This window comes from Pithys albifrons, chromosome 28 (genome assembly GCF_047495875.1).
Source record: "Pithys albifrons albifrons isolate INPA30051 chromosome 28, PitAlb_v1, whole genome shotgun sequence".
NCBI lineage: Eukaryota > Metazoa > Chordata > Aves > Passeriformes > Thamnophilidae > Pithys > Pithys albifrons.
The window spans coordinates 155,009-177,705 of record NC_092485.1 but is presented as its reverse complement, the minus strand read 5'-3'; the positions used below and the strand labels follow the sequence as shown (position 1 = coordinate 177,705).

Below are 22,697 nucleotides of genomic sequence, written 5' to 3'. Positions count from 1 at the left end.
ACCCCGGGGCGCTTTCTGGGCACACTAAGCTGCCCTAATGCTTCTTACATGATTTATTTATTCATGTGGAGCACTGAATGCGACTTAATCGGGCTGAAAGCTCCGGCCCCAGCCCTGCTGCCCTCCCCACACTGCAGGGAGCTGGGGCCAAGGACCAGCCCCTGAGGGGGGGCTGGGTGCCCTCAGCAGCCCCCCAAAGCCCTGGCCTGCTCCTCTGCCCCCTCCTGCTTACTCATCCAGCTCCTGGGGGTAGGTGCCACCCCAGGATCACAGAATCACAGAATCATAGAATCAACTGGGTTGGAAAAGACCTCTGAGATCATCAACTCCAGTCCCTTTACCAGATCATGGCACTCAGTGCCACGGCCAAGCTCAGTTAAAAACCTCCAGGGATGAGGAATCCACCCCCTCTCTGGGCAGCCCATTCCAATCCCTGAGCACTCTCTCTGCAAAGAGTTTTTTCCTGATCTCCAACTTCAATTTCCCCTGGCAGAGCTTGAGCCCATCGTGCCCCCTTGTCCTATTGCTGAGTGTCTGGGAGAAGAGACCAACCCCCACCTGGCCAGAACTTCCCTGATGTGACACTCAGGGCTCCAGGTTTGTCCAGATGTGTTCCCAGGGTGGAGTCCTGTGCTGGAATGGAACTGTGGAACTCCTCCCTGTCCTGGGATGGACGTCCTGGGGGTTTGGCAGGAGTCCCTGTCCCCAGGCTGTGTCAGGGGAAAACAGGCTCCCAGATTTCAAAGATGGAAACCTCTCACTGTTCATCCATCCTGGCCCTGCTCTGCTTGTGCCTTCACTGCCTCTTGGGGCTGCCAGGGAGATGGGAACTGGCCTTTTGGGGGGTGAGTAGAGACCTCAAGACTCTCTGAGCTCCATGAAGGTCACTCAGGAGCTGAGGGGAGTCCTGACATCAAACAACCTCGCAAATTCTTCCCATTGAACTTAAAAATATATTGAGAGTTAACTTGAGAAGAACAGCCTGAAAATAGGAGCCTCAGCACCTTCAGGAAGGGAGAAAACACCCACTGGGAAAGTGTCTTCAGGTTTTGGGGAGATAAAGAGGGTGTTGAACCACTGGAGCTGGATGTGCTCCCACAATAGCAGGACAGTGAGATATTGAATTCCTGTTTGCTCTTTGAGCAATCCCAGGTGGAAATACACCTCCTGACCACATGCTGAGAAGGGAAGGCACCAGTTCCCCATGGATGGTCCCTCAGAGTGCCAGTGCTGCAGCCAAGAGGTCCAGGACGTGCCTGTGCCCAGTGCTGGGGGTGGGTAATGGTGGGAGCCCTGGGTTTACCCGACAGGATTTAATCTTTGTAATCCCCTGCTACACATTGTGCTTATCCCCCGGGCTCTGATGTGGGGCTTCCTCCTCATCCTGCACCACCCTGGCACACACAGGGTGGTCCCCTGCCAGCACCCAGCAGGGACAGACCTTGGGTGGGGCTCCATCCCTGGGTGCTGAGTCAGCAGCGCGGAATTCCCGGTGCGGACATCCATCCCATCCTTCCCACCTTCCCTCCTTCCCACCTTCCCATCCTTCCCACCATCCCATCCATCCCATCCTTCCCACCTTCCCACCTTCCCATCCTTCCCATCCTTCCCACCTTCCCATCCTTCCCACCTTCCCATCCTTCCCACCATCCCATCCTTCCCACCTTCCCATCCTTCCCACCTTCCCACCTTCCCATCCTTCCCACCTTCCCACCATCCCATCCTTCCCACCTTCCCTCCTTCCCATCCTTCCCACCATCCCATCCTTCCCACCTTCCCACCTTCCCATCCTTCCCACCTTTCCATCCTTCCCTCCTTCCCATCCTTCCCACCTTCCCATCCTTCCCATCCTTCCCACCTTCCCACTTTCCCACCTTCCCAACCTTCCCACCTTCCCACTTTCCCATCCTTCCCACCTTCCCTCCTTCCCACCTTCCCTCCTTCCCATCCTTCCCTCCTTCCCACCTTCCCATCCTTCCCACCTTCCCATCCTTCCCACGTTCCCACTTTCCCACCTTCCCAACCTTCCCACCTTCCCCTCCTTCCCACCTTCCCCTCCTTCCCACCATCCCCTCCTTCCCACCTTCCCCTCCTTCCCACCATCCCATCCTTCCCACCTTCCCACCTTCCCTCCTTCCCACCTTCCCATCCTTCCCACCTTCCCATCCTTCCCACCTTCCCACCATCAGGAGCAATCACTGCAATGAGGGGCTTTCAAATGCCATTAATCTGCAGCTGGAGCCGCTTTGTTCCCAGGCTCGGGGTGTTGGAGCAGCAGCCACACTCCTGCCACAAACAGGAATTTTGCAGCCACACTCCTGCCACAAACAGGAATTTTGCAGCCACACTCCTGCCACAAACAGGAATTTTGCTCCTTGTATTTGTTGCATCCGTCTGTGCCCACCAGGAGGTGACTCTGGGTTGAGGACTTTGCATTTCCGCTTTTTCATCCCATGATTCTTCTCCCCCTGAGCTTTCTAAACCTCTCCTTGCTCTCCCAGCCATCTCCACGTGGTTGGTTTCTGGCTGCCCTCCAGCTCTTCCCTATGCCCTCCCCACTGATGCCACCCCAGACCCCCAACATTCCTGGTGTTGACTGAACACCTGATCCACAGCCTCCCATCCCAACACCTTGGGTGGTGCTTTGGGTGTCCCTTGCTGCTCTGACAGAGAAAACACCATCCCCTCCCTGCTCCCTTTTTCACCCCGGGCTTGGGACTGAGCCCAGCCAGTCGGGCTGGGGGTGGTTTGGTTTTCATCCAAATTAGCCACTTTTCCTGGGCTGTTGGGCTTCCACGAGGCTTCCACGGACTCCGAGGGCTGTTCCTCATCATCCCTCCTCTGACTGAAGATCAGGCATCTCTCCTTCACTTTCTAATCTGTTTATAGGTGTCCCTGCTTATCCAAGAGCTTATCTGAGCCAGGGGCAGGCGCCTCTGCCCTGCCTGGGAGTCTCCTGGCCACGGCCAGGGCAGAGGAAAACCATCTGGATCCTCTTTATCCCAACTTCCCTGGGATGCTGGACACTGGCACTCTGTGGATGTGGTGGCCACCAGTGGCCCAGAGCGAGGTGGCAGCGCTGGCACCTGGTACACCCAGGGCTGGGGCAGCAGCTCCAGGCGGGTGCTGAATTGATTTATTCCTATTTTTTTATTCCCGAGGCATCCCAAGGAGGCCCCGCGGCCTCGGCTCACCCTCTGCCGTCCCATCTCGCCACAGGGGCTTTGCTATTTTTGCTGTAAATGTTCCTTTTTTTGCGGTCGTTTCCCCGGACCCCGCGGGCTCTTTGATTTTCCGTGGGATGATGGGATGCCCAGGGCGGGATCCAACGAGCCAATCCCGCCGGGATGGGGGGCTCGGGCAGGGGCACCCCGAGGGCACTGGGTGGGCACAGCTCTGCGTCTGACCGGCTATTGCAGTGGGGGCTGCTCGGCCCTCCCCAGCGGATTTTCTCCCTTTAAATCCCCTCTTTGGGGATGAAAGTCTGATTGTGGGCACAGTCTGCCCGCCCCAGAGGAGGGCAGAGTCCTGCAGATCGCCGTGCCCAGCGTGGCATCCCTTCCCCTGCTGCCTCCCCTGCCTCGTCCCATCCACCCCACGCTGCCCCGTTCACTCCAGTGCCCACGTCAGTGCCCACAGTGTTTTCCATGCCAGCCCCGGGGCACAGCAGATCCGGGGGCTTTGGATCCCACAGCGTTCCTGCCCCAGTGCTGGAAGAGCCCAAACCGATGTATCCCCTCCCGGCGCTGCTGGGGGACATTCCCGGGGCCACCACGGCTGCCGGGATGCTGTTCCTGAGCTTCCTAAGCCTGGCTGCCTGTCCCTGGGCATCCTGAGGGACTGGGAGTGACGTTTCCCTAAATCCGAGCAGCCAGCGATGCGCAGGCACCTCTCGCTGCCGCCTCCTCTCAGCGGCATTCCCAGCCCGGGTTAATCCGCAGGGATGCTCAGGATGCTCCGGAGCTGCTCAGCGATTGCATAACCCGGCAGGACACGCACGTGTGGCCGGGCTGTGCCGAGCCGGGATCCAACCGAGCCGGGATCCCACTGAGCAGGGATCCAAATTATTCGGGATCCCACTGATTCGAGATCCAAATTATTCGGGATCCCACTGATTTGGGGTCCCACTACTGAGCAGGGATCCCACTGATGGGGGATCCCACCACTGAGTAGGGATCCCACTAATCCGTTATCCCACCACTGATCTGGGATCCAACTGAGCAGGGATCCAACCATGCTGGGATCCCACTGATTTGGGATCCCACCACTAGGCCAGAATCCCACCAAGCCAGGATCCCACTGAGCAGGGATCCCACAGGCAGGAAGGATTTGGCTCCTGGAAGAGCCGCGTTGGTGCAGCAGGTTCCCAGAGGAGCTGGGCTGTGGGATGGGCAGGGAGTGAGTGTGGGATGGGCAGGGAGCGAGTGTGGGATGGGCAGGGAGCGAGTGTGGGATGGGCAGGGAACGAGTGTGGGATGGGCAGGGAGCGAGTGTGGGATGGGCAGGGAGCGAGTGTGGGATGGGCAGGGAACGAGTGTGGGATGGGCAGGGAGCGAGTGTGGGATGGGCAGGGAGTGGGATGGGCAGGGAATGAGTGTGGGATGGGCAGGGAATGAGTGTGGGATGGGCAGAGAGCGAGTGTGGGATGGGCAGGGAATGAGTGTGGGATGGGCAGGGAATGAGTGTGGGATGGAGCCTGCTGGGCATGGCAGAGGGTGGGGATGGAGGTTCTGGGCATTGTGAGGGATTTGGGGGACAACTGATGGGGAGAGGGATGACCCCGGGTCTGGAGTGGTCACTGTGGGAGGGATGGGAAGAGGGGAAACCCCAGGACTGGGATGATCCTGGGACTGGAGTGATCCTTGGAGAAGTGATAGGGACAGGAATGACACCAGGTCTCAAATGGGGAAGGGATGGGGTCAGGGATGAGCCCAGGGCTGGAGTGACCCCTATGGAAGGAATGATGACAGGGATGAGCCCAGAGCTGGAGAGTTCTCTGGGGAAGGGATGGAGACAGAAGTGGGTCTGGGATGGAACAAGAACTCATGCCCTGGGGTGATGCCAGAGTGAGGATGCTGAGGGGCATCCTGAGGCAGGTGAGGGGCACCAAAGCAGTTGCTTAAATGGACAGTGACTCCTTCCCTTGCCCCACGTTGTGCTGAGCCAGGTGCCTGCCCCCCTGTGGAATCTCTGCATCACCAGATCCAGCACCAAACCCCAGAGCAGAGAGGTTTGGGGTGGGAAGGGAGAGGGAAAGCCTGGTTGGGACCAACAGGGATGAAAAGGCTCTCGATTTCTTGGAGCTTCAGCTCTTGCAGGAGGTTCCACTTGGAGCTGAGCAGAGCATTTGGTTCAACCTAAGCCTCAATGTTTCGCATTGGCTTGAAGGGTTTTTATTTGTGTAACCTGAAAATTAAAGTGATAGAGAATTTCATCCTGTGAAGCAGCTCTCAGCCCCCGGTGGAAATTTGGTTTGTTAATGCTCCACCAAATCCTTCTCAGCTTCTTCTGAAACCCTTTGCCTTTTCAAACCCTTCTCCACAACACTGTGAAACTGTAAATTCATGCCTCGTTTCCACATTTGCATTTTTCACCCTTAAAAATCCCAGCTGCAAAATGTCTCCTGGTACTGGCACCACTTTCAGGGACTGAAAGAGCAACTGGCAGAAGTGGGAGATGCTCCTGGGCTCCCTCAGGTGCTGGACTTTCATTTTTGAAGGGAAAATGAAGCCTCCTGCCTCCCAGGAACTTCGGGGGGAGTTTCCTTTCCCCTCTGGCACAGCCACAAGGGTGATGGGTGTTTCCCAGGAGCCCATCCCAAGGGATGTGCTGGCTCTGCAGCTCTCCATTGGCTTTGCTCTGGGCTTTTCCTTGCTGGCTGCCACCTCTTGGGGGCACCTGCCACGTGTCCTGCTGTGCCCCATCCCTCTCACTGGAATTCCATAAGAAGCTCAATGGAGCTCCATGTACTGGACTTGGGCAGGTCTTGCTTTCTTTTGGAGGGAGGTTTTGGGTGATTCCAGGTCCTGAGGCCACAACAGAGGCTGGCTGAGGGCCAGGGGACTCATCCCAGCTGGCTGTGGCTTTGTGGTGAGTTTGAGCCTCATGGGGTGCTCCAAGGTGGGTCCTCTGCATCAAGGGGACAGTGGGAATGGGGACATGCTGGTGGCCTTGACTGGGAAGCTTTAAATGCCATCGAGCACCTCTGGAGCTGTAGAGTAGTTTCTTGTGTCATTGGACACCAAATGGGTAAATATTGGGAAACTGCATCTTTCTTTGTCCAAAGCACTTAGAGAAGCCAGGAACGAGGCTTGGAATGTGCTTCTCCACAGGTTCCTTGACGTTCCCTCTCACTGGTTGGGTTTGATTCCTTGACATTCCCCTCTCACTGATTGGGTTCTATTCCCTGAAATTCCCTCTTGCTGGTTGGACTCTATTCCTGGACATTCCCTTCTCACTGATTGGGTTCCATTCCCTGAAATTCCCTCCCACTCTTGGGTTCAATTCCTTAATATTCCCTCTCACTGATTGGGTTCTATTCCTTGACATTCTCTCTCCTCTCACTGGCTGGGTTTGATTCCTTGACGTTCCCTCTCCTCTCACTGGTTGGGTTATTCATTGATGTTCCATTTCTCTGGTTGGGTTCAATCCCTTGACATTCCCCTCTCACTGTCTGGATTCTGTTCCTTGACATTCCCTCTCTCTGATTGGGTTCTATTCCTTGACATTCCCCTCTCCGTGGCTGGGTTCGATTCCCTGACATTCCCTTCTCACTGGTGTTGTGTGCTGTTCCTTCTCACTGGTTGGGTTTGAGTCCCAGAAATTCCCTCTCTCTAGTTGGGTTCCATTCCCTGACATTCCCTCCCCTCTCCCTGGTTGGGTTCCATTCCCTGACATTCCCTCCCCTCTCCCTGGTTGGGTTCCATTCCCTGTTGTTCCCCTGTCCCTGGGGGGGCTCGCTGGGAGCTGCTCCGTGCCGGTGCCAGCGGTGTGGCTGGAGCGCCGCTCCCCGGCCCTGTGCCCACCCCCGGCCCCGATGCCCGCAGGAGTTCGCGACGCTCACCCGGGAGCTCAGCGCGTGCCGGGAGCAGCTCCTGGAGCGGGAGGAGGAGATCTCAGAGCTGAAAGCCGAGCGCAACAACACCCGGGTAAGCAGGGACCTGCTGCCAGCCTGGGCAGTGTGGGCACAGCCCGGGCACTGCCCCTCACACTGCCCTCCTGCAGCTCCTGCTGGAGCACCTGGAGTGCCTGGTGTCGAGGCATGAGCGCTCCCTCAGGATGACCGTGGTCAAGCGGCAGGCCCAGAGTCCATCTGGGGTCTCCAGTGAGGTCGAGGTGCTCAAGGCTCTCAAGTCACTCTTTGAGCATCACAAAGCACTGGATGAAAAGGTGAGAGTGGCTGCTGGGGCCTCTCCTGCTCAGAGCTCCACCTTCTCCCAGCCCTCAGCTCCCTCCCACCAGGATGCCACGTTCTGCTGTTAAGGTGGGCGGGTGGAGTGGGGTCCCTCAGGAGGAAGGGCTTGGATGTCCAAAGGCTGCACTTTGGGGCTGCCAAGGGGCTGCTCTGGGTTTGAGGCTGTTGGGAACTTCCCTGGGTCAGTCATGGGGTGATGGTGGTGGGTGCTGGCATTTGGCACCCTGTGTCTGTCAAGGGGTCTGGGTCAGTTATGGGGTGGTGGTGGTGGGGCCTGGGTCAGTTATGGGGTGGAGGTGGTGGTGGGGCCTGGGTCAGTCATGGGGTGATGGTGGTGGGTGCTGGCATTTGGCACCCTGGGTCTTGGGGTGGTGCTGGGGGCTGGCATTTGGCACCCTGGCTCAGTCTTTGCTCTATGATTCTTGATCCTCCTGATTCATTTCCCTCAAGTATCTCCTTCCTTTGCTGTCCAGGCTGTCCTGGCCATAGATCTCCAAGAGGTGGCCCAGGTTCTTCCTCTCCAACACACTTTTTCTCCCCCACGGATGATCCTGAGCCTGTGGATCCACCTGAGCCGGGGCTGGGAGCTTGCCTGGCTCCTGGGCATCCTCCTCCTGGATCAGTGATGGCCTTTCCCATTGTTTCCCACCCATGCAGGTCAGGGAACGCTTGAGAGCAGCCCTGGAGCGGGTGGCAACCTTGGAGGAGCAGCTGGTGGATGCCCATCGGCAGGTGAGGGGCACCTGGGCAGCCCTCCTGGGCCCCTCCTGGGGCACTGGAGCTGCTCCCCATTGTGGCATTTGAGAATTCAGGTTACCTTTGCTCAAATGTCACCTCAGATGGTCATGCAAAAAGAAGAGATGGTGTTTGGGTGTCTTTGGTGGGAGGTTTTTACCCTCAATTTGCTGTTCACACAAAGGATTTTCTGTCTTTGAGGGAACCTTGGAAAGATTCTGAAAACCTTTGTCTCACAGGGGAGGTTTCTCCTGTTCTTTTGTGTTTGAAGTTCATTTCACTGACCAAAACCCACCTGAATCTGAGTCATTTCAGGGAACTGAGGGTGAATTTTCCCTCAGAGGAGACCCAGCCTCTGCTCTGAGCACCTCCCCTGGCATCCCACACCTCCTTCCTCACTGGAGCCCTGAACAGGAACTTTGCTGTCCCCAACCTCCAACCCTTTTCATCTTAGAATCCCAGAAGCCCAAAAGGGTTTGGGTTGGAAGAACTTTAAAGTCCATCCATCCCCACCCCCTGCCATGGACAGGGACACTTTGCACTGGACCAGGTTGCTCCAAGTTTATCCAGCCTGGCCTCGGACACTCCCAGGGATCGGATGTTCTTGGAGAGACATCAACCTTGTTTTCCTTCCTGAAGTTTATGTCCAGCCACTGCTGCCCAAAGGAAGGGGCCATCCCTTGGCTTGGCCAAGTGTTGCTCCTCTTTCCAGTTCCCTGGAGAAGTGTTGTGGTAATTCCCCAAGGTCTCAGGTCCCTCACCTTGCAGGGACCATTCCCATTCTCCCCCATCAGAGCAGGACATGATGGCAGAATTTATCCCCTGCTTCTCATGCAGAGTTTGGAGTCTGTCTGTCTTCAGACTAGTTGGGAAACCTGGGATGGAGCACTCAGATCCCTGAGGGTTCACCAGGAAAACCTCCCTCAGTGCTCAGGGCTCACCTTCACAGCCCCTCTGCCTTCCTCTTCTCTTGGAATCATGAAATCATTAAAGTTGGATAAGACCTCCAAGACCATCAAGTCCAACCTTTGGCCAAACATGGGCCACTAAACCATATAATGAAGTGTCACATCCACTTGTTTGTTGAACACTTCCAGGGATGGGGACTCCACCCCTGCCCTGGGCAGCTGTGGCAGGACCTGACTACCCTTTCCATGAAAAAAAATTCCCAGTATCTCCCCTGCCCCTGCCCTGGCCCAGCCTGAGGCCGTTCCCTCCTCCTGTCCCTGTTCCTGGGGCACAGCCCGACCCCCCCGAGCTCCCCCTCCTGGCAGGGAATCCTGGAGAGGGAGAAGGTCCCCCCTGAGCCTCCTTTTCTCCAGTTGAGCCCCTCCAGCTCCCTCAGCCCCTCCTGCTGCTCCTGCCCCTTCCACAGCCCCATTCCCATCCCTGGACACACTCCAGCCCCTCCATGTCCAGAACTGCCCCCAGGACTGGATGTGACCTCACCAGTGCCCATCGCTCTGGTCCCTCACAGCACTTGCTGCCTGGCAGTGGAGGGAGCCAGCAGGGAGCAGGAGTGGCCTCAGCTGTGGCCCATGTCCTGCTGTGCCCCATGCCCTGCTCCTGTGCCATGCAGGTGGCAACTCTCCAGCAGGGCACCATGCGGGAGGTGCCGACGGGAGAGCGGGAGGAGCCCAAGGAAGCGGCACCGAAGCTCCCCTGGAAGGTGAGAGCCCCAGAAGCCCCTTCTCTGGCCATGCTCAGGGGGATCCTCGTTTCTCCAATCCCCTTGTGACAGCTCCAGAGTGCTGGAAACCTTTCTCCAACCCCCCCTGGAAAATGCCCTTCCTGGTGGATGGGCCATTTCTGAGCAGAGGGGAATTTGTGTTGGGATGCTCCTATGGGCTCTGCTTCCCAGAAATTACAGAGTCCCAGACTGGATTGGGTTGGAAGGGACCTTAAAGACCTTCTCATTCCAACCTGAGACTGGATTGGGTTGAAAGGGACCTTAAAGACCTTCTTACTCCAATCCCTCTACCATGGGCAGGGAGAACTTCCCAGGAAGCCCTCAGGCATCCCTATCCCATGGTGCCCATAGGAAGCCTCATCCCTGGCTGGAGGAGGCTGTTGGTGGGGCCTCAGAGCTCTGTGTGTCCACTCCCACTCCCTCACTGGTCCCTGGGTGGCCACACTGCCCTATGGTGTGGCCACAGGCCAAGCCAGAGCCCGGGCACAGCCTGGCACCGTGTCCCTCCTGCAGCGGCTCTCCAACGGCTCCGTGCACCCGGATGATGAGGCTGGGAGGGTGGTGGAGCTGCAGGAGCTCCTGGAGAAGCAGAACTTCGAGGTGGTACAGGCCAAGGAGCGCATCTCCGCGCTGGCAGCCAGCGTGGCCGAGCTGGAGGAGGACCTGGGCACTGCCAGGAAGGACCTCATCAAATCCGAGGAGATGAGCAGCAAATACCAGAGGGACCTCCGAGAGGTGAGGCACGGCCTTCTGCTGAGCCAGGCCTGGCCAGGGACCTGCCCAGCAGCTGCCAGGCTGGGAAGGGTTGGAACTCCTGCTGCCTGCAGGTGTTCCCCAGTTTGGAAGGGTGTTCCCCAGTTTGGGAGGGTGTTCCCCAGTTTGGGAGGGTGTTCCCAAGCCCACCAGCAGGATTTCCCCAAGGTCCCAGTGTGCTGTTAAAGGTAAACCAGCAGGAACTCAACACAAATGGGATTATAAACCAGAGTTACAATTTAATAAAAAATATTGCAATGAATGCAATGGTATAAAGAGAAATTAGTTTTGCTCCCCAAACCCAGCAGTGTAACCCACCCCCAGGGCACAAACACAGGGGGGTTTGGTGGCCCCTGTGCTGAGCCCCACGTGGGTCCCCTGAGGCCAAAGGAAAAGGAAGGGACAAAGCTGTTGGTGCAGATGATGGCACAGTCTGGTGGAGAGTGGTGGGCTCCTCCTGTCCAGGGTCTGCTCCTCCTCTGGATCCAACAAGAGGTTCCCAAAGCCCCCAAACCCCAAGATTCTGTCCCCTCAGGTTTGGGTGGGAGCCCCCAGTGCCTCCCCCAGGGCAGGGAGTTCCACACTGGGGGATCTGACTCTGGCAGTCAGGGGGGATTTTGGAATGGTTGCTGGCCCATGGGCAGAGCTGAGCCCTCAGGTGGGTGTGGAGGTGCCAAGGAGTCCCTGCAGGGCAGTTCTCCCAGCTCCTCTGCCAGGCTTCTTTCCCAGCCAGCTCCCAGCCTGAGGGCTCAGCTGTGCCCTGGGCAGCTGCTGCCAATGGGCCATTGGGAACAGTTCTGGGCAATGGCCCAGAGGGTTTAGAATGCCCAGCTTTGTTCCCACCCACACAGGGATGAACTGGTCCCACCTGCTGAACTGGGACACCCAAGCAGTCTCAGCTGTGCTACAGACCTGGGGCAGTGAGCTGTGTCCTTGCTAGAAGGTTTTCGTGGGACTGCTTGACTCTCCCTTCATCTCTGTCCCACTCTCCTTCCCTCATCCCTGCCTGAAGGAGGAGTTTCCCTGTGTTCTCAGACTCGGGGTGGCCCAGTTATTCCCAAAGTGCTGCTCACAGAGCAGGATGTGGTGTTCCCCAGGCCCTGGCCCAGAAGGAGGACATGGAGGAGAGGATCACCACGCTGGAGAAACGCTACCTGGCAGCCCAGCGAGAGGCCACCTCCATCCACGACCTCAATGACAAGCTGGAGAACGAGTTGGCCAACAAGGAGTCCCTGCACCGCCAGGTACCCAAACACTCCCGGGGCACCTGGGGGGCAGAAGTGGGTGCTGGGGGTGGGCCAGGTGGGCAGGCCTTGGTGCCAGGCACCCATACTGGCTGCCCCACAGTGTGAGGAGAAGGCCAGGCACCTGCAGGAGCTGCTGGAGCTGGCGGAGCAGAAGCTGCAGCAGACGATGCGGAAGGCGGAGACGCTGCCTGAGGTGGAAGCGGAGCTGGCCCAGCGCATCGCTGCCCTCACCAAGGCAAGGGGGCACGGGGGGCAGAGGCAGAGGGGAGGGCAGCAGCCAGAAGCTGGAGCCCCTGGCAGCCCAAGGCACCCCATTCTCCTTCCCAGCTGTGACTTTTCTGTCCTCTGCCATCCCTGTGGCTGCAGGGACAAGGCACCACTTTTAAAGCTCTCTGTGTGTCCTCCACCCCTGGGGTTTGCTCCCTGCCCTTAGCCCCTCTCTCCAGGGCAGACATGGCCCTCTTGGTGTGGATGGGCTTTGGTTTGTGCTGGGCTGACTCTGGGAAGAAGAGGAAGAGGAAGCACTGGGCTGAATGTGGGAGGGTGCAGGCCTGGAGGGAGAGGTGGGTGCTGGGATGTCCCTCTCAGGACACGTCCACCTCCTGCCACGGCACTGGCAGGGCTGCTTTGGGCTCACAGTGAGCCCTTGTTGGCGTGCTGCATCCCAGGAAAGGCAGGAAGACCCTCCTGGATTTGGGGAGCACCACCCCAGAGGGCTGCTCTGCTTTTCCCAGGCAGAAGAGAGGCATGGGAGCATCGAGGAGCATCTGCGGCAGCTGGAGACTCAGCTGGAGGAGAAGAACCAGGAGCTGGCCAGGGTCAGTGTCCTCATCCAGCCTTGGCTCCCCTTCCCTTGGTGCCCACATACCTGGGCACACCTGGATGCCTGGGCACACCTGGCTTGCCAATGTTTCTGAAGCAGGATGGGTAATCCTTCAGCATTTCGGATCTCTCAAACTGGAGCCACACCGGAGCTGGTGGCCCTCCCTGCTCTGATTGCCCCCTTTCCCAGGCATCCAAGTCTTGCTGTGAACATTCCACACTAACTCCTCTCCCAGCCTCTCCCCCTGGGTCAGGCTGGGACCCCAAATGAAGGGTGGAAGGGGTGGCTCCAGCAGCTCTTCCCCCAGGCCTGGATCAGCAGGATCCAAAGGGCAGGGGAGGTTGAGCTGCTATGCCAGTCCCTGCTCTGCTCCTTGGCCATTGGGGTGTGCATACAGGACCTGTGATGCCCATTTCCTGGGCATTTGCAAATCCAGGGGTTTGGCATGCCCTGGGCTCTGGAATGTGCCCCAGTGTGGCACAGAACAATGCCCAGGGGGATGGTTCTGGAGGGTCAGGCAGGATGTCCCTGAATCCTGTCCTCTCTCCTGCCCACTCCCAGCTGGGAGGTGGGAGAAACCAGATGAGCCTCACCAAAGGGGTGGATTTGTCCCCAGAAGCTTGGCCTAAGCCCACAGCAGGCAAGGGGTGGCACAGGGGGTACTGAAGGCCCCTGTTTGCTGTGCCAGGCCCGCCAGAGGGAGAAGATGAACGAGGAGCACAACAAGCGGCTCTCGGACACCGTGGACCGGCTGCTGAGCGAGTCCAACGAGCGGCTGCAGCTGCACCTCAAGGAGAGGATGGCAGCCCTGGAGGAGAAGGTAGAGCCTGGGGGGTCCTCTGGGTGGCTGGGAGTGGGGCTGAGGGGTCTGCAGCTCCCTTGGCACAGAGCCTGGTGCAGCCACGGCACAGGGTTGGAAGGTGGAGAAATGGCCACATGCAGGACTGACCACCCCACACCTCACCCTCCTGCAGCGAGACCCCCTTCCTCACCCATTCCCACCTCCCACAGCAGCAGGATTGTCCTGCTCCATGCCCTCCCTTCCCTGTGTCTGTGCTGGCACAGCCTCAGTGCCACCTGTGCCCAGCTCCCGGAGCAAGTCCCACCTGCATTTCAGGAACTGCAGCATCCCTGTCCCTCTGCCCACCCCTCCACAGGCTCCCCTAAAACCTTCCTCCCCCCAAGCCCAGACTGGTGTGCCCCCTCCAAGCCAGGGCAGTGCCCATGAGGAGCTGCACAGCTCCCACCCCACCCCTGGGGCTTTCCTTGGAGGACCCACCTGGAAGTGCTGCTGCCCTGGTGTGAATTTTTTTGGCTGGAGAGCAGCAAAGATGCCCCTCGCAGTGCCAGTGAGAGGGCAGGCCTTGCTGAGTGCCCTCCCTTTGGGTTCCTGCAGGGCCCAGACTTCCCTCAGCCAGTCAGGGCACACAGGGGTCTGTGCCCCAGCTGGTGCCCCCTGGGCTGGCTCCTGTCCCCAGCCAGATGTGGCTCTGGCAGCATGTCTAGTTGTTCAGCTCTGGGTAAAAAGCAGGACCCAACCCATGAGGATGAGTCCAAACCCCACCCCAGCAAGTAACAGGGACCAGAGTGGTGGCACCTTGGGCATCGCCAGCTCCCCATTCTGGTGTCAGCTCTGCCCCACCCAGAGTTTGTCCAGGTGTTTCATGAAGAAAAATGGTCCTGTTTGGCTGCCAGAACCCCCAGAAAGGGGGCATGAGTCCTGCAAACTCACCAGGGAGGTTTAGATTAGATATTAGGAACAAAATGGTTCACAGGAAGGGTTCTGGCATTGGCACAGGCTGCCCAGGGCAGTGGTGGAGTCCCCAGCCCTAGGAGTGTTCCAGAAATGCATGGATGTGGCACCTGGGGACATGGTTTAGGGGGCAGTGCCAGGGGAATAGTTGGACTGGATGACATTAAGAGTTTTCCAACCTTAGCAATTTCATGATCCTGTGGTTATATAAACACACCTGCTTTGATGAGGGGACACTTCTGCCCTCCATCCACTGCTCCAGCAGCTGATCTCTCAGACACATCCCCTGATCTCCAGACACATTCCCTTCTCCAAGCCCTGTCCACCAAACCCCTCGTGCTCTTTTCCATTCATGGCCATGCCCAGAACTGTGCCCACCCTGCTTGAGGGGCAGGAATTTTGCAGGGGAGACCCACCCATGGGCAGGCAGGAGAGGAGCAGCTCAGGGAGCCTTTGCTATCCCTGTGCCAGGTGCCCATCCTTGTGCCAGGTGCCCATCTGTGCTGGTTTAAAGGTAAACCAGCAGGAGAAACAAACCCAACACAAAGAGATTATAAGTCAGAGTTCCAATTTAATGACAATATTACAATGAATGCAATGGCACAAAGAGAAATTGGGTTTAACCCCCAAACCCAGCAGTGTAACCCACCCCCAGGGCACAAACACAGGGGGGTTTGGTGGCCCCTGTGCTGAGCCCCACATGGGTCCCCTGACTCCAAAGGAAAAGGAAGGGACAAAGCTGTTGGTGCAGATGATGGCACAGTCTGGTGGAGAGTGGTGGGCTCCTCCTTTTGAGGATCTGCTCCTCCTCTGGATCCAACAAGAGGTTCCCAAAGCCCCCAAACCCCAAGACTCTGTCCCCTCAGGTTTGGGTGGGAGCCCCCAGTGCCTCCCCCAGGGCAGGGAGTTCCACACTGGGGGATCTGACTCTGGCAGTCAGGGGGGATTTTGGAATGGTTGCTGGCCCATGGGCAGAGCTGAGCCCTCAGGTGGGTGTGGAGGTGCCAAGGAGTCCCTGCAGGGCAGTTCTCCCAGCTCCTCTGCCAGGCTTCTTTCCCAGCCAGCTCCCAGCCTGAGGGCTCAGCTGTGCCCTGGGCAGCTGCTGCCAATGGGCCATTGGGAACAGTTCTGGGCAATGGCCCAGAGGGTTTAGAATGCCCAGCTTTGGTCCCACCCACACAGGGATGAACTGGTCCCACCTGCTGAACTAGAACACTATCCCTGTGCCAGGTGTCCATCCCACAGGGATCCCACTCTGGCCATTCCCAGGAAGCCTCAGGGCCGTTTTCTAAACGGTCTCTTTTTCTTTCCTGTTTTTGTTCCCTTTTCTTTTCTTTGGGTTTTTTTTTAAAGAACACATTGTTACAAGAGCTGGAAAATACCCAAAAGCAGATAGAGGAACACCAGCACGACAAGGTAAATGTGGCTGCAGGGAGACTGTCCCAGGGGCTGCTCTTCCCACTCCTAACCCAGGATAGGGGTGGTGGCTTCTCCGAAAATTCACTGGTTTTGGAGGAGCTGCGTCCTGGAATGCCTGGCAGGCCACGAACTAGCCCACACAGCATGGAAGCTGCCACCCACCTCCCTGGAGATCCCTGGGTCGGTTCCCAACAGGAATGTTTGGTCTTGTTTCCATATTCCTGTAACTCATCCATTCCTGACCCTCCGAGGGCAGGGGTGGCTTTTCCCACGTCCAGAGAAGGGATCAGGGAGCCACATCCCCAAATTTGGGGCAGATCTGCTCCATGCCCAGCATGCAGAGGCCCTGGAGGTCTTCCCAGCCCCCTGCTCTCAGACTGAGCATCTAAGTGGAGTCTGCATGAAACCTGTTGGAGCTGGAAAGCTGGAGGGTTGCAGCTTTTGGAAGCAATGGGAGTTTTTGGGATCTCTCCTGCATGGCTAGGAAGGATCTGGGGCTGCTCTTCTCCTTGGCCAAGGCCTTGATATCCCAGATGTTCCAAGGGTGATGCTGCTGGGGTATTGCCCACCCGGGCTCAGCCTGTTTGCCCACCTGCCCCTCCCTTCCCTCCTTCCCTGCCGGCAGCCTCCCCTCTCCAACTCCCACTGCAGGCACAGCTTCCCCCTGGGAATGGGGCTGGCAGAAGGAGGGACAGGGCCAGCAGCAGACTTGGCTGGTGGGTCCCTCACCGTGGTCCTTTGCCAAGGGAACATGCAAGGGCAGTGTGGAGCCAAACCAGAGCACCCAACTGGGACCAGTTCTCCTCCATCCCCCAAACCAGCATGGCTTGAGCACTCACATGTCCGTCTGTCCGTCCCGTGCTCCCTCCCCTCACTCCCTGTGCCTGCATGAGCTGTTTCTGCACTGATGTCTCCTGGGCTGGTGGTTTTTGAAGGGGACACAAACCTGGGGGTGGCTGAGGGTGTGGGTTGCCCCAGGCCTGGCAGCTCCTCAGGGCAAAGCCAAGCCCTGCCTGTCTTGTGTCGCCCCAACAGCGACGTTTGTCCGACGAGATCGACAAGCTCAGGCTGGAGGTCGATCAGCTCAAGACCAGAAGTGGGACCTTTGTGGAGAGTGTTCACTCCAGGTAAGAGCCAGGGCCCTCCCCCTGCATCCTGCACCCCCCAGCTCTGGGGACATTTGGCTGGAGGGACTCCAAAGTGCTGTGGGCCAGTTCTGGTGGCACTCAGTGCAGGGTGGTCCCTCATGGCAGAGCTGTGCTGTCCCTCCATAGGTCTGTCCTGGGGTGGGACACAGGCACAGCATTTGCCCTTCTAAGGGTGAAAAACAACTTGCCTTTCCCACACAAAGGGGCTCAGGGGTGAATTTTCTAAGCAAGCTGCATGTCCACAGAAGGCCTTTCCCCCTGTGGTGGGCAGGGGATGGGCTGGTGGAGAACGAGGAGTCATTTTTGAGGTGTTTTAGGTAAAGGAGAATGAACCTCCCAGTTTTTCCCCTCCTTTCTACAATGGTCCTCCCACAGCCTTTCATTTAAGGTCAGCTGGGAGGTGGGGACATCCCAGCCCAGAGCTCCAGGAGCAGAGGGGAGTCCCTTGGGTCTCAGCCTCGAGCTCTGCTGCAGAAAAACAGGGAGGTGGGAAAGGAGGTGACACCAAGACATGGAGACCACTGTGGTGCTGCAGCCACCTGGGAGGTCCCAACCTCTCCTGAGCTCTCCTCCTCCTCTCTGGAGCACCTTCAAGACAGGGAGGGATCTATGGAGCAACAACCAGGTGGTAAAATCCCCCTCTCAGGAAAGAGGAGCCACCATAACCAGCCTGAGATCTGCCAACAGAAGGTTTGGAGACCCCATATCTGTGGTGGAGAGAAGAACAGGGGACAGTGAGGAAGAGCCTGGGTAGCTGCGCACTGGAGGAAGGTCTGGAGCATGAATGGGACCTCTTTGCTCCTGCAGAACAGGATGTACAGTTCCATGGGGGTTTTAATGCTTCTTGGAGGAAAGATAGGCATAAATCTGAATAATCCCCGAGCTGAAATGTCCAGGGTGCTTTTCTCTGGTCTTGGCTGGGGAGCAGCTTCTCAGCAGTTTCAGTGGCCCTGGACCTTGGGCTGCAAAGCCCAGCCTGACACCAGTCATAGAACCACAGAATCACAGAATGAACTGGGTTGGAAGAGATCTCTGAGATCATCAAGTCCAACCCTTGATCCAACCCCACTTTGATTATCAGATCACGGCACTGAGTGCAAGTCAAGCAGCTCCTGGTGGTGGCTTTGTGTGGGCACAGAAGGGGAGCCCAGACCTGCATCTGCACTACAAACCAGGCCCACCATGGGGGACCAACAGTGCCTCAGACACCTCCTCTGTCACCTGGAATTGCTCTGAAGTTCAGCAAACCTGGTGTCTCCCCTGGCAGTGTGTGCAGGGAGTGACCACCCCGTGCCCCTGGGTGGGTATTCTGGGCAAGGAGGACTAACCAGGCAATGTGGAGACATGGAAGGAGCACTGGGAGTGGCACAAAGTGTCCTCCTGTCCAGCAGCAGCCACTGCCTGGCACAGGACCTGCTCCCCAGCACAGAGGAGAAGGAGGAGGAGGGTGAAGAAGGCCCAGCTGGTTTCTGCTGGGACTTCCAAAAGATCTTCATATCCTCACACCTGGAAGATGCTCCCATTGGGATTGTATTTGTAGAATTATGGAATCATTAAGGTTGGAGAAGACCTCTAAAATCAAGTCCAACTTTTGTCCAAATACCATTCCCACTAAATCGTATCACAAAGTGCCACCTCCACTCATTTGTTGAACAATTCCATGGATAGTGACTCCATCACTGCCCTGTGCCAGGGCTTGACCACTCTTTCAGTGAAGAAAACTCCCACCTGAACCTCCTCCTGTTGCAACTCGAGGCCGTTTCATTCCCTTGGAGAAGAGCCCAGCCCCCAGCAGGGTGTTTTTGTCATGAAAATGTTGGAACAGACATGAAAAGGAGCAAAGGTCCCTGACTGGCACGTGGAGATGGAGAAGACAACCACAAGTTGTGCTGTACATGTTGGGAGGTTCAAGCTGGAGGGAACTGTTCAGCCCGTGGTTTCACAGGGGGGTTTTGGGGCTGGGGGAAGCAGAGCAGGGGGAGGGAGCTGCAGGGTAGGACCCTGGGCTGAAGTTTCTGCAGGCTGGGGGAAAACTGAAGTCTCCTGAGGTGCCTCAGAAGGGCAGCTCCGTCTCTCCTCTGTGTGACCAGGGACAGGACCCAGGGAATGGCTGGAGCTGTGCCAGGGCAGGGTTAGGATGGATTCAGGAAAAGCTTCCCCCTCCCCCCCCCGCCCCAGAGGGTGGTGGGCACTGAACAGGCTCCCCAGGGCAGTGGGCACAGCCCCAAGGCTGCCAGAGCTCCAGGAGTGTTTGGACAACAATCTCAGGGACAGGGTGGGATTGTTGGGGTGTCTGTGCAGGGCCAAGGGTAGGCTTGATGATCTCTGTGGGTCCCTTCTAGCTGAGAACATTTTATGATTCCATGAATCCATGAGCACATCTCCAGGGCCAGTGTGGGCACAGTGGGACACTTTCCCAGAGCCTGTTTTTGAGCCCTGCTGGGATGGCCATCCTGGCGCAGCCTCATCCTGCTCTGTCCTGACCAACCTGGGCTGCAAGGGGGGGGCATCTCTGCCCAGAGCAGTGCCCACCACAGGGCTCTCTGTCCCCAGGTCCCACATGGGCAGTGCCACAGACCTGCGGTTCCCGCTGGGTGCCGTGGTACACGCGCCCACTGAGCCCTTCGGAGCAGCCCCGGCACTGCCCCGGGCACAGAAGGGCAGATTCACTGCCCGGAGAGAGGAGCCAGCCAAGGTAACCCACTGTGGGCACAGGGCTGGGGCTGGGGATGCTTCTGCCTGGCATTCTGGCCTCGTGGGTGCCCTGATTTGGGGATGTGGGACAGTTTCTTTCACCTCGTGCGTGGATGGGGTGGCACAAAATCAGTGAGTTTTACAGAGATCTCTGAGATCATCCAGTCCAACCTCTGACCCAACACCACCTCGTCACCCAGACCATGGCACTCAGTGCCACCTCCAGTCTCTTCTGGAGCACCACCAGGGCTGGTGACTCCACCTCCTCTCTGGGCAGCCCATTCCAATGCCCAGACACTCCCTCTGTAAAGAATTGCTTCTGATGTCCAACCTAAACCTCCCCTGGTGCTGCTTAAAGCTGTGCCCTCTTGTCCTACTGCTGGTTGCCTGGGAGAAGAGGCAACCCCTCCTGGCTACACCTCCTGGCTAACGCTAACCCTGAGCCTCCTTTTCTCCAGGCTGAGCCTCCCCAGCTCCCTCAGCTGGTCCTCACATGAATTGTCCTCCAGACCCTTCACCATCTTCATTGCCCTTCCCTGGACCTGCTCCAGCACCTCAATGTCCTTCCTAAATTGAGGGGCCCAGAACTGGGCACACACTCAAGGTGTGGCCTCAACAGTGCCCAGTCCAGGGGCAGAATCATCTCCCTGGTCCTGCTGGCCACTCTATTCCTGACCCAGGCCAGGATGCCACTGTCCTTCTTGGCCCCCTGGGCACGTGGTGGGAAGGCTTTGCCCCTGAGGTCCCACTGAGGTGCAACCCCCATGTGGAGCTTTGCAGTGTGTCTTTGTGGGGGTACCAGTGGCCCTTGTGCCCCCAGGACTGGGAGCAGGCCCAGGCTGGCAGTGTCCTGGCCACGGGGCCCCACGGCTTCGACAGCGACCCCGACATCTCGGACGTGGACGACGACGACCGCGAGACGCTGTTCAGCTCCATGGATGTGCTGTCCCCTGGTGGGCACTCCGATGCCCAGACCTTGGCCATGATGCTCCAGGAGCAGCTGGATGCCATCAACGAGGAGATCAGGTAGTGACCATGGCCAAAACCCACCCCTGCCTTCTCCTGAAGTGGCTCCAGAGGGGCAGCAAGGGGCCAAGTGGTGGGAGGTGGCGCCCTGAAGTTGGGGCATCTTCTGCCAGGGAAGTGGTGCCAGGGTGTGCAGCCACAGGGATTGGTCCTTCTTGCCCATGTCTCCTGATCCCTCAGCTGCACCAGGGCTGGATCACAGGGTCATGATTTTAAAGGGTCATGACTTCAAAAGGATCAATATTTTAAAGGATCTTTATTTTAAAGAATCATAATTTTAAAGGATCATTAAAGGATCATGATTTTAAAGGGTCAGTATTTTAAAGGGTCAGTATTTTAAAGGGTCAGTATTTTAAAGGGTCATGACTTAAAAAGATCATGATCTTAAAGGATCCTGATTTTAAATGATCATGACTTTAAAGGATCATGATTTTAAGAAAAGATCTCCACGACCATTAAATCATGATGTATCTCAGCTCTGGTTCATGCCAGTCCTGATGGCTCTTCCTGCCATTCCTGGAGTTCAGGGGCTTGAGGCACAGCCCCAGGATGTGTTCCCCCAAGGCAGGGGTGCCCTGTGGCTGGCAGGGCTGTCCTTTGGCTGGCAGATGTGCCCTGTGACTGGCAGGGGTGTCTGTCCTGTGGGTGGCAGGGGTGTCCTGTGGGTGGCGGGGGTGTCCTGTGACTGGCAGGGGTGTCCGTCCCGTCGCTGGCAGGGGTGTCCTGTGACTGGCAGGGGTGTCCTGTGACTGGCAGGGGTGTCTGTCCTGTGGCTGGCAGGGCTGTCCTGTGGCTGGCAGGGCTGTCCTGTGGGTGGCAGGGGTGTCCCGTGACTGGCAGGGGTGTCTGTCCTGTGGGTGGCGGGGGTGTCCTGTGGGTGGCAGATGTGCCCTGTGACTGGCAGGGGTGTCTGTCCTGTGGCTGGCAGGGCTGTCCTGTGGGTGACGGGGGTGTCCTGTGGGTGGCAGGGGTGTCCTGTCCCATGGCTGGCATGACTCCCCTCATCCCAGAGCCCTCTACTCCCGCAGGATGATCCAGGAGGAGAAGGAGTCCACGGAGCTGCGCGCGGAGGAGCTGGAGACGCGCGTGACGAGCGGCAGCATGGAGGCGCTCAACCTGCCCCCGCTGGGCAAGAGATCCTCCATCCCCACCTCGCTCACCGCCTTGTCCCTGGCCAGCTCGTCCCCCCCGCTCAGCGGCCGCTCCACGCCCAAGCTCAGCTCCCGCAGTGCCGCGCAGGACCTGGACCGCATGGGGGTCATGACGCTGGTGAGGAGGCCTGGGGGGCTGTCAGGGGGGCTGCCAGGGCAGGGGGGGCGGGGTGGGGTGGCACTGATGCCCTGCGGTGGGGGGAGGGTTAGGGTTAGGGTTAGGGTTAGGGTTAGGGTTAGGGTTAGGCTTGGGCTTAGGTTTAGGCTTAGGTTTAGCCTTAAGGTTAGGTTTAGGTTTAGGCTTAGGCTTAGGTTTAGCCTCAGGGTTAAGGTTAGGTTTAGGCTTAGGCTTAGGTTTAGCCTTAGGATTAGGTTTAGGCTTAGGCTTAGGTTTAGCCTTAGGATTAGGGTTAGGTTTAGGCTTAGGTTTAGCCTTAGGATTAGAGTTAGGTTTAGGCTTAGGCTTAGTCTTAGGCTTAGCCTTAGGTTTAGGCTTAGCCTTAGGTTTAGGCTCGGGTTTATGTTTAGGCTTAGGTTTTCAGGTTAGGGAAGGGGGTGGGGCCAGTCAATTTTAGGTCAAGACTCTAAGAAGAGTTGAGTCTTCAGTCTCTGGTTTATAAGACCAGTGCTTTTATAAACCATTAGAGTATGTCAGGGGTTGAGTGTCTTGTTTTCCAGGGCTCCGATAATCGGGAATAGAACTAGGAGGGTAGGAATGTAAGGAAGTGAGGCTTGTTGGCCAGTGATGCTGAAGGGGTGCTCTCCTGGTTGGCTGCCCATTCATGTGAGGATCCAGGGCTTTGGTACCAGCATCCAGAATATAAGTTGGGAAAGGGAACAGAAA

General features: G+C 57.7%; 1 protein-coding gene across 2 annotated transcripts in view; it reads left to right on the top strand.

Moving 5' to 3' along the window:
• PPFIA4 (PTPRF interacting protein alpha 4) overlaps positions 1–22,697 on the top strand; it is a 75,878-nt gene that overhangs the window by 35,657 nt on the left and 17,524 nt on the right. For both annotated transcript variants that reach the window (XM_071578721.1, XM_071578720.1), the window contains exons 3-16: positions 7,047–7,148; positions 7,225–7,389; positions 8,072–8,146; positions 9,729–9,818; positions 10,353–10,574; positions 11,690–11,836; positions 11,940–12,074; positions 12,574–12,657; positions 13,351–13,482; positions 15,769–15,831; positions 16,870–16,961; positions 19,536–19,677; positions 20,497–20,702; positions 21,731–21,971. In XM_071578721.1, the coding sequence (XP_071434822.1) occupies positions 7,047–7,148; positions 7,225–7,389; positions 8,072–8,146; positions 9,729–9,818; positions 10,353–10,574; positions 11,690–11,836; positions 11,940–12,074; positions 12,574–12,657; positions 13,351–13,482; positions 15,769–15,831; positions 16,870–16,961; positions 19,536–19,677; positions 20,497–20,702; positions 21,731–21,971 (1,896 nt within the window). The remainder of the gene's footprint in view (positions 1–7,046; positions 7,149–7,224; positions 7,390–8,071; positions 8,147–9,728; positions 9,819–10,352; positions 10,575–11,689; positions 11,837–11,939; positions 12,075–12,573; positions 12,658–13,350; positions 13,483–15,768; positions 15,832–16,869; positions 16,962–19,535; positions 19,678–20,496; positions 20,703–21,730; positions 21,972–22,697) is intronic.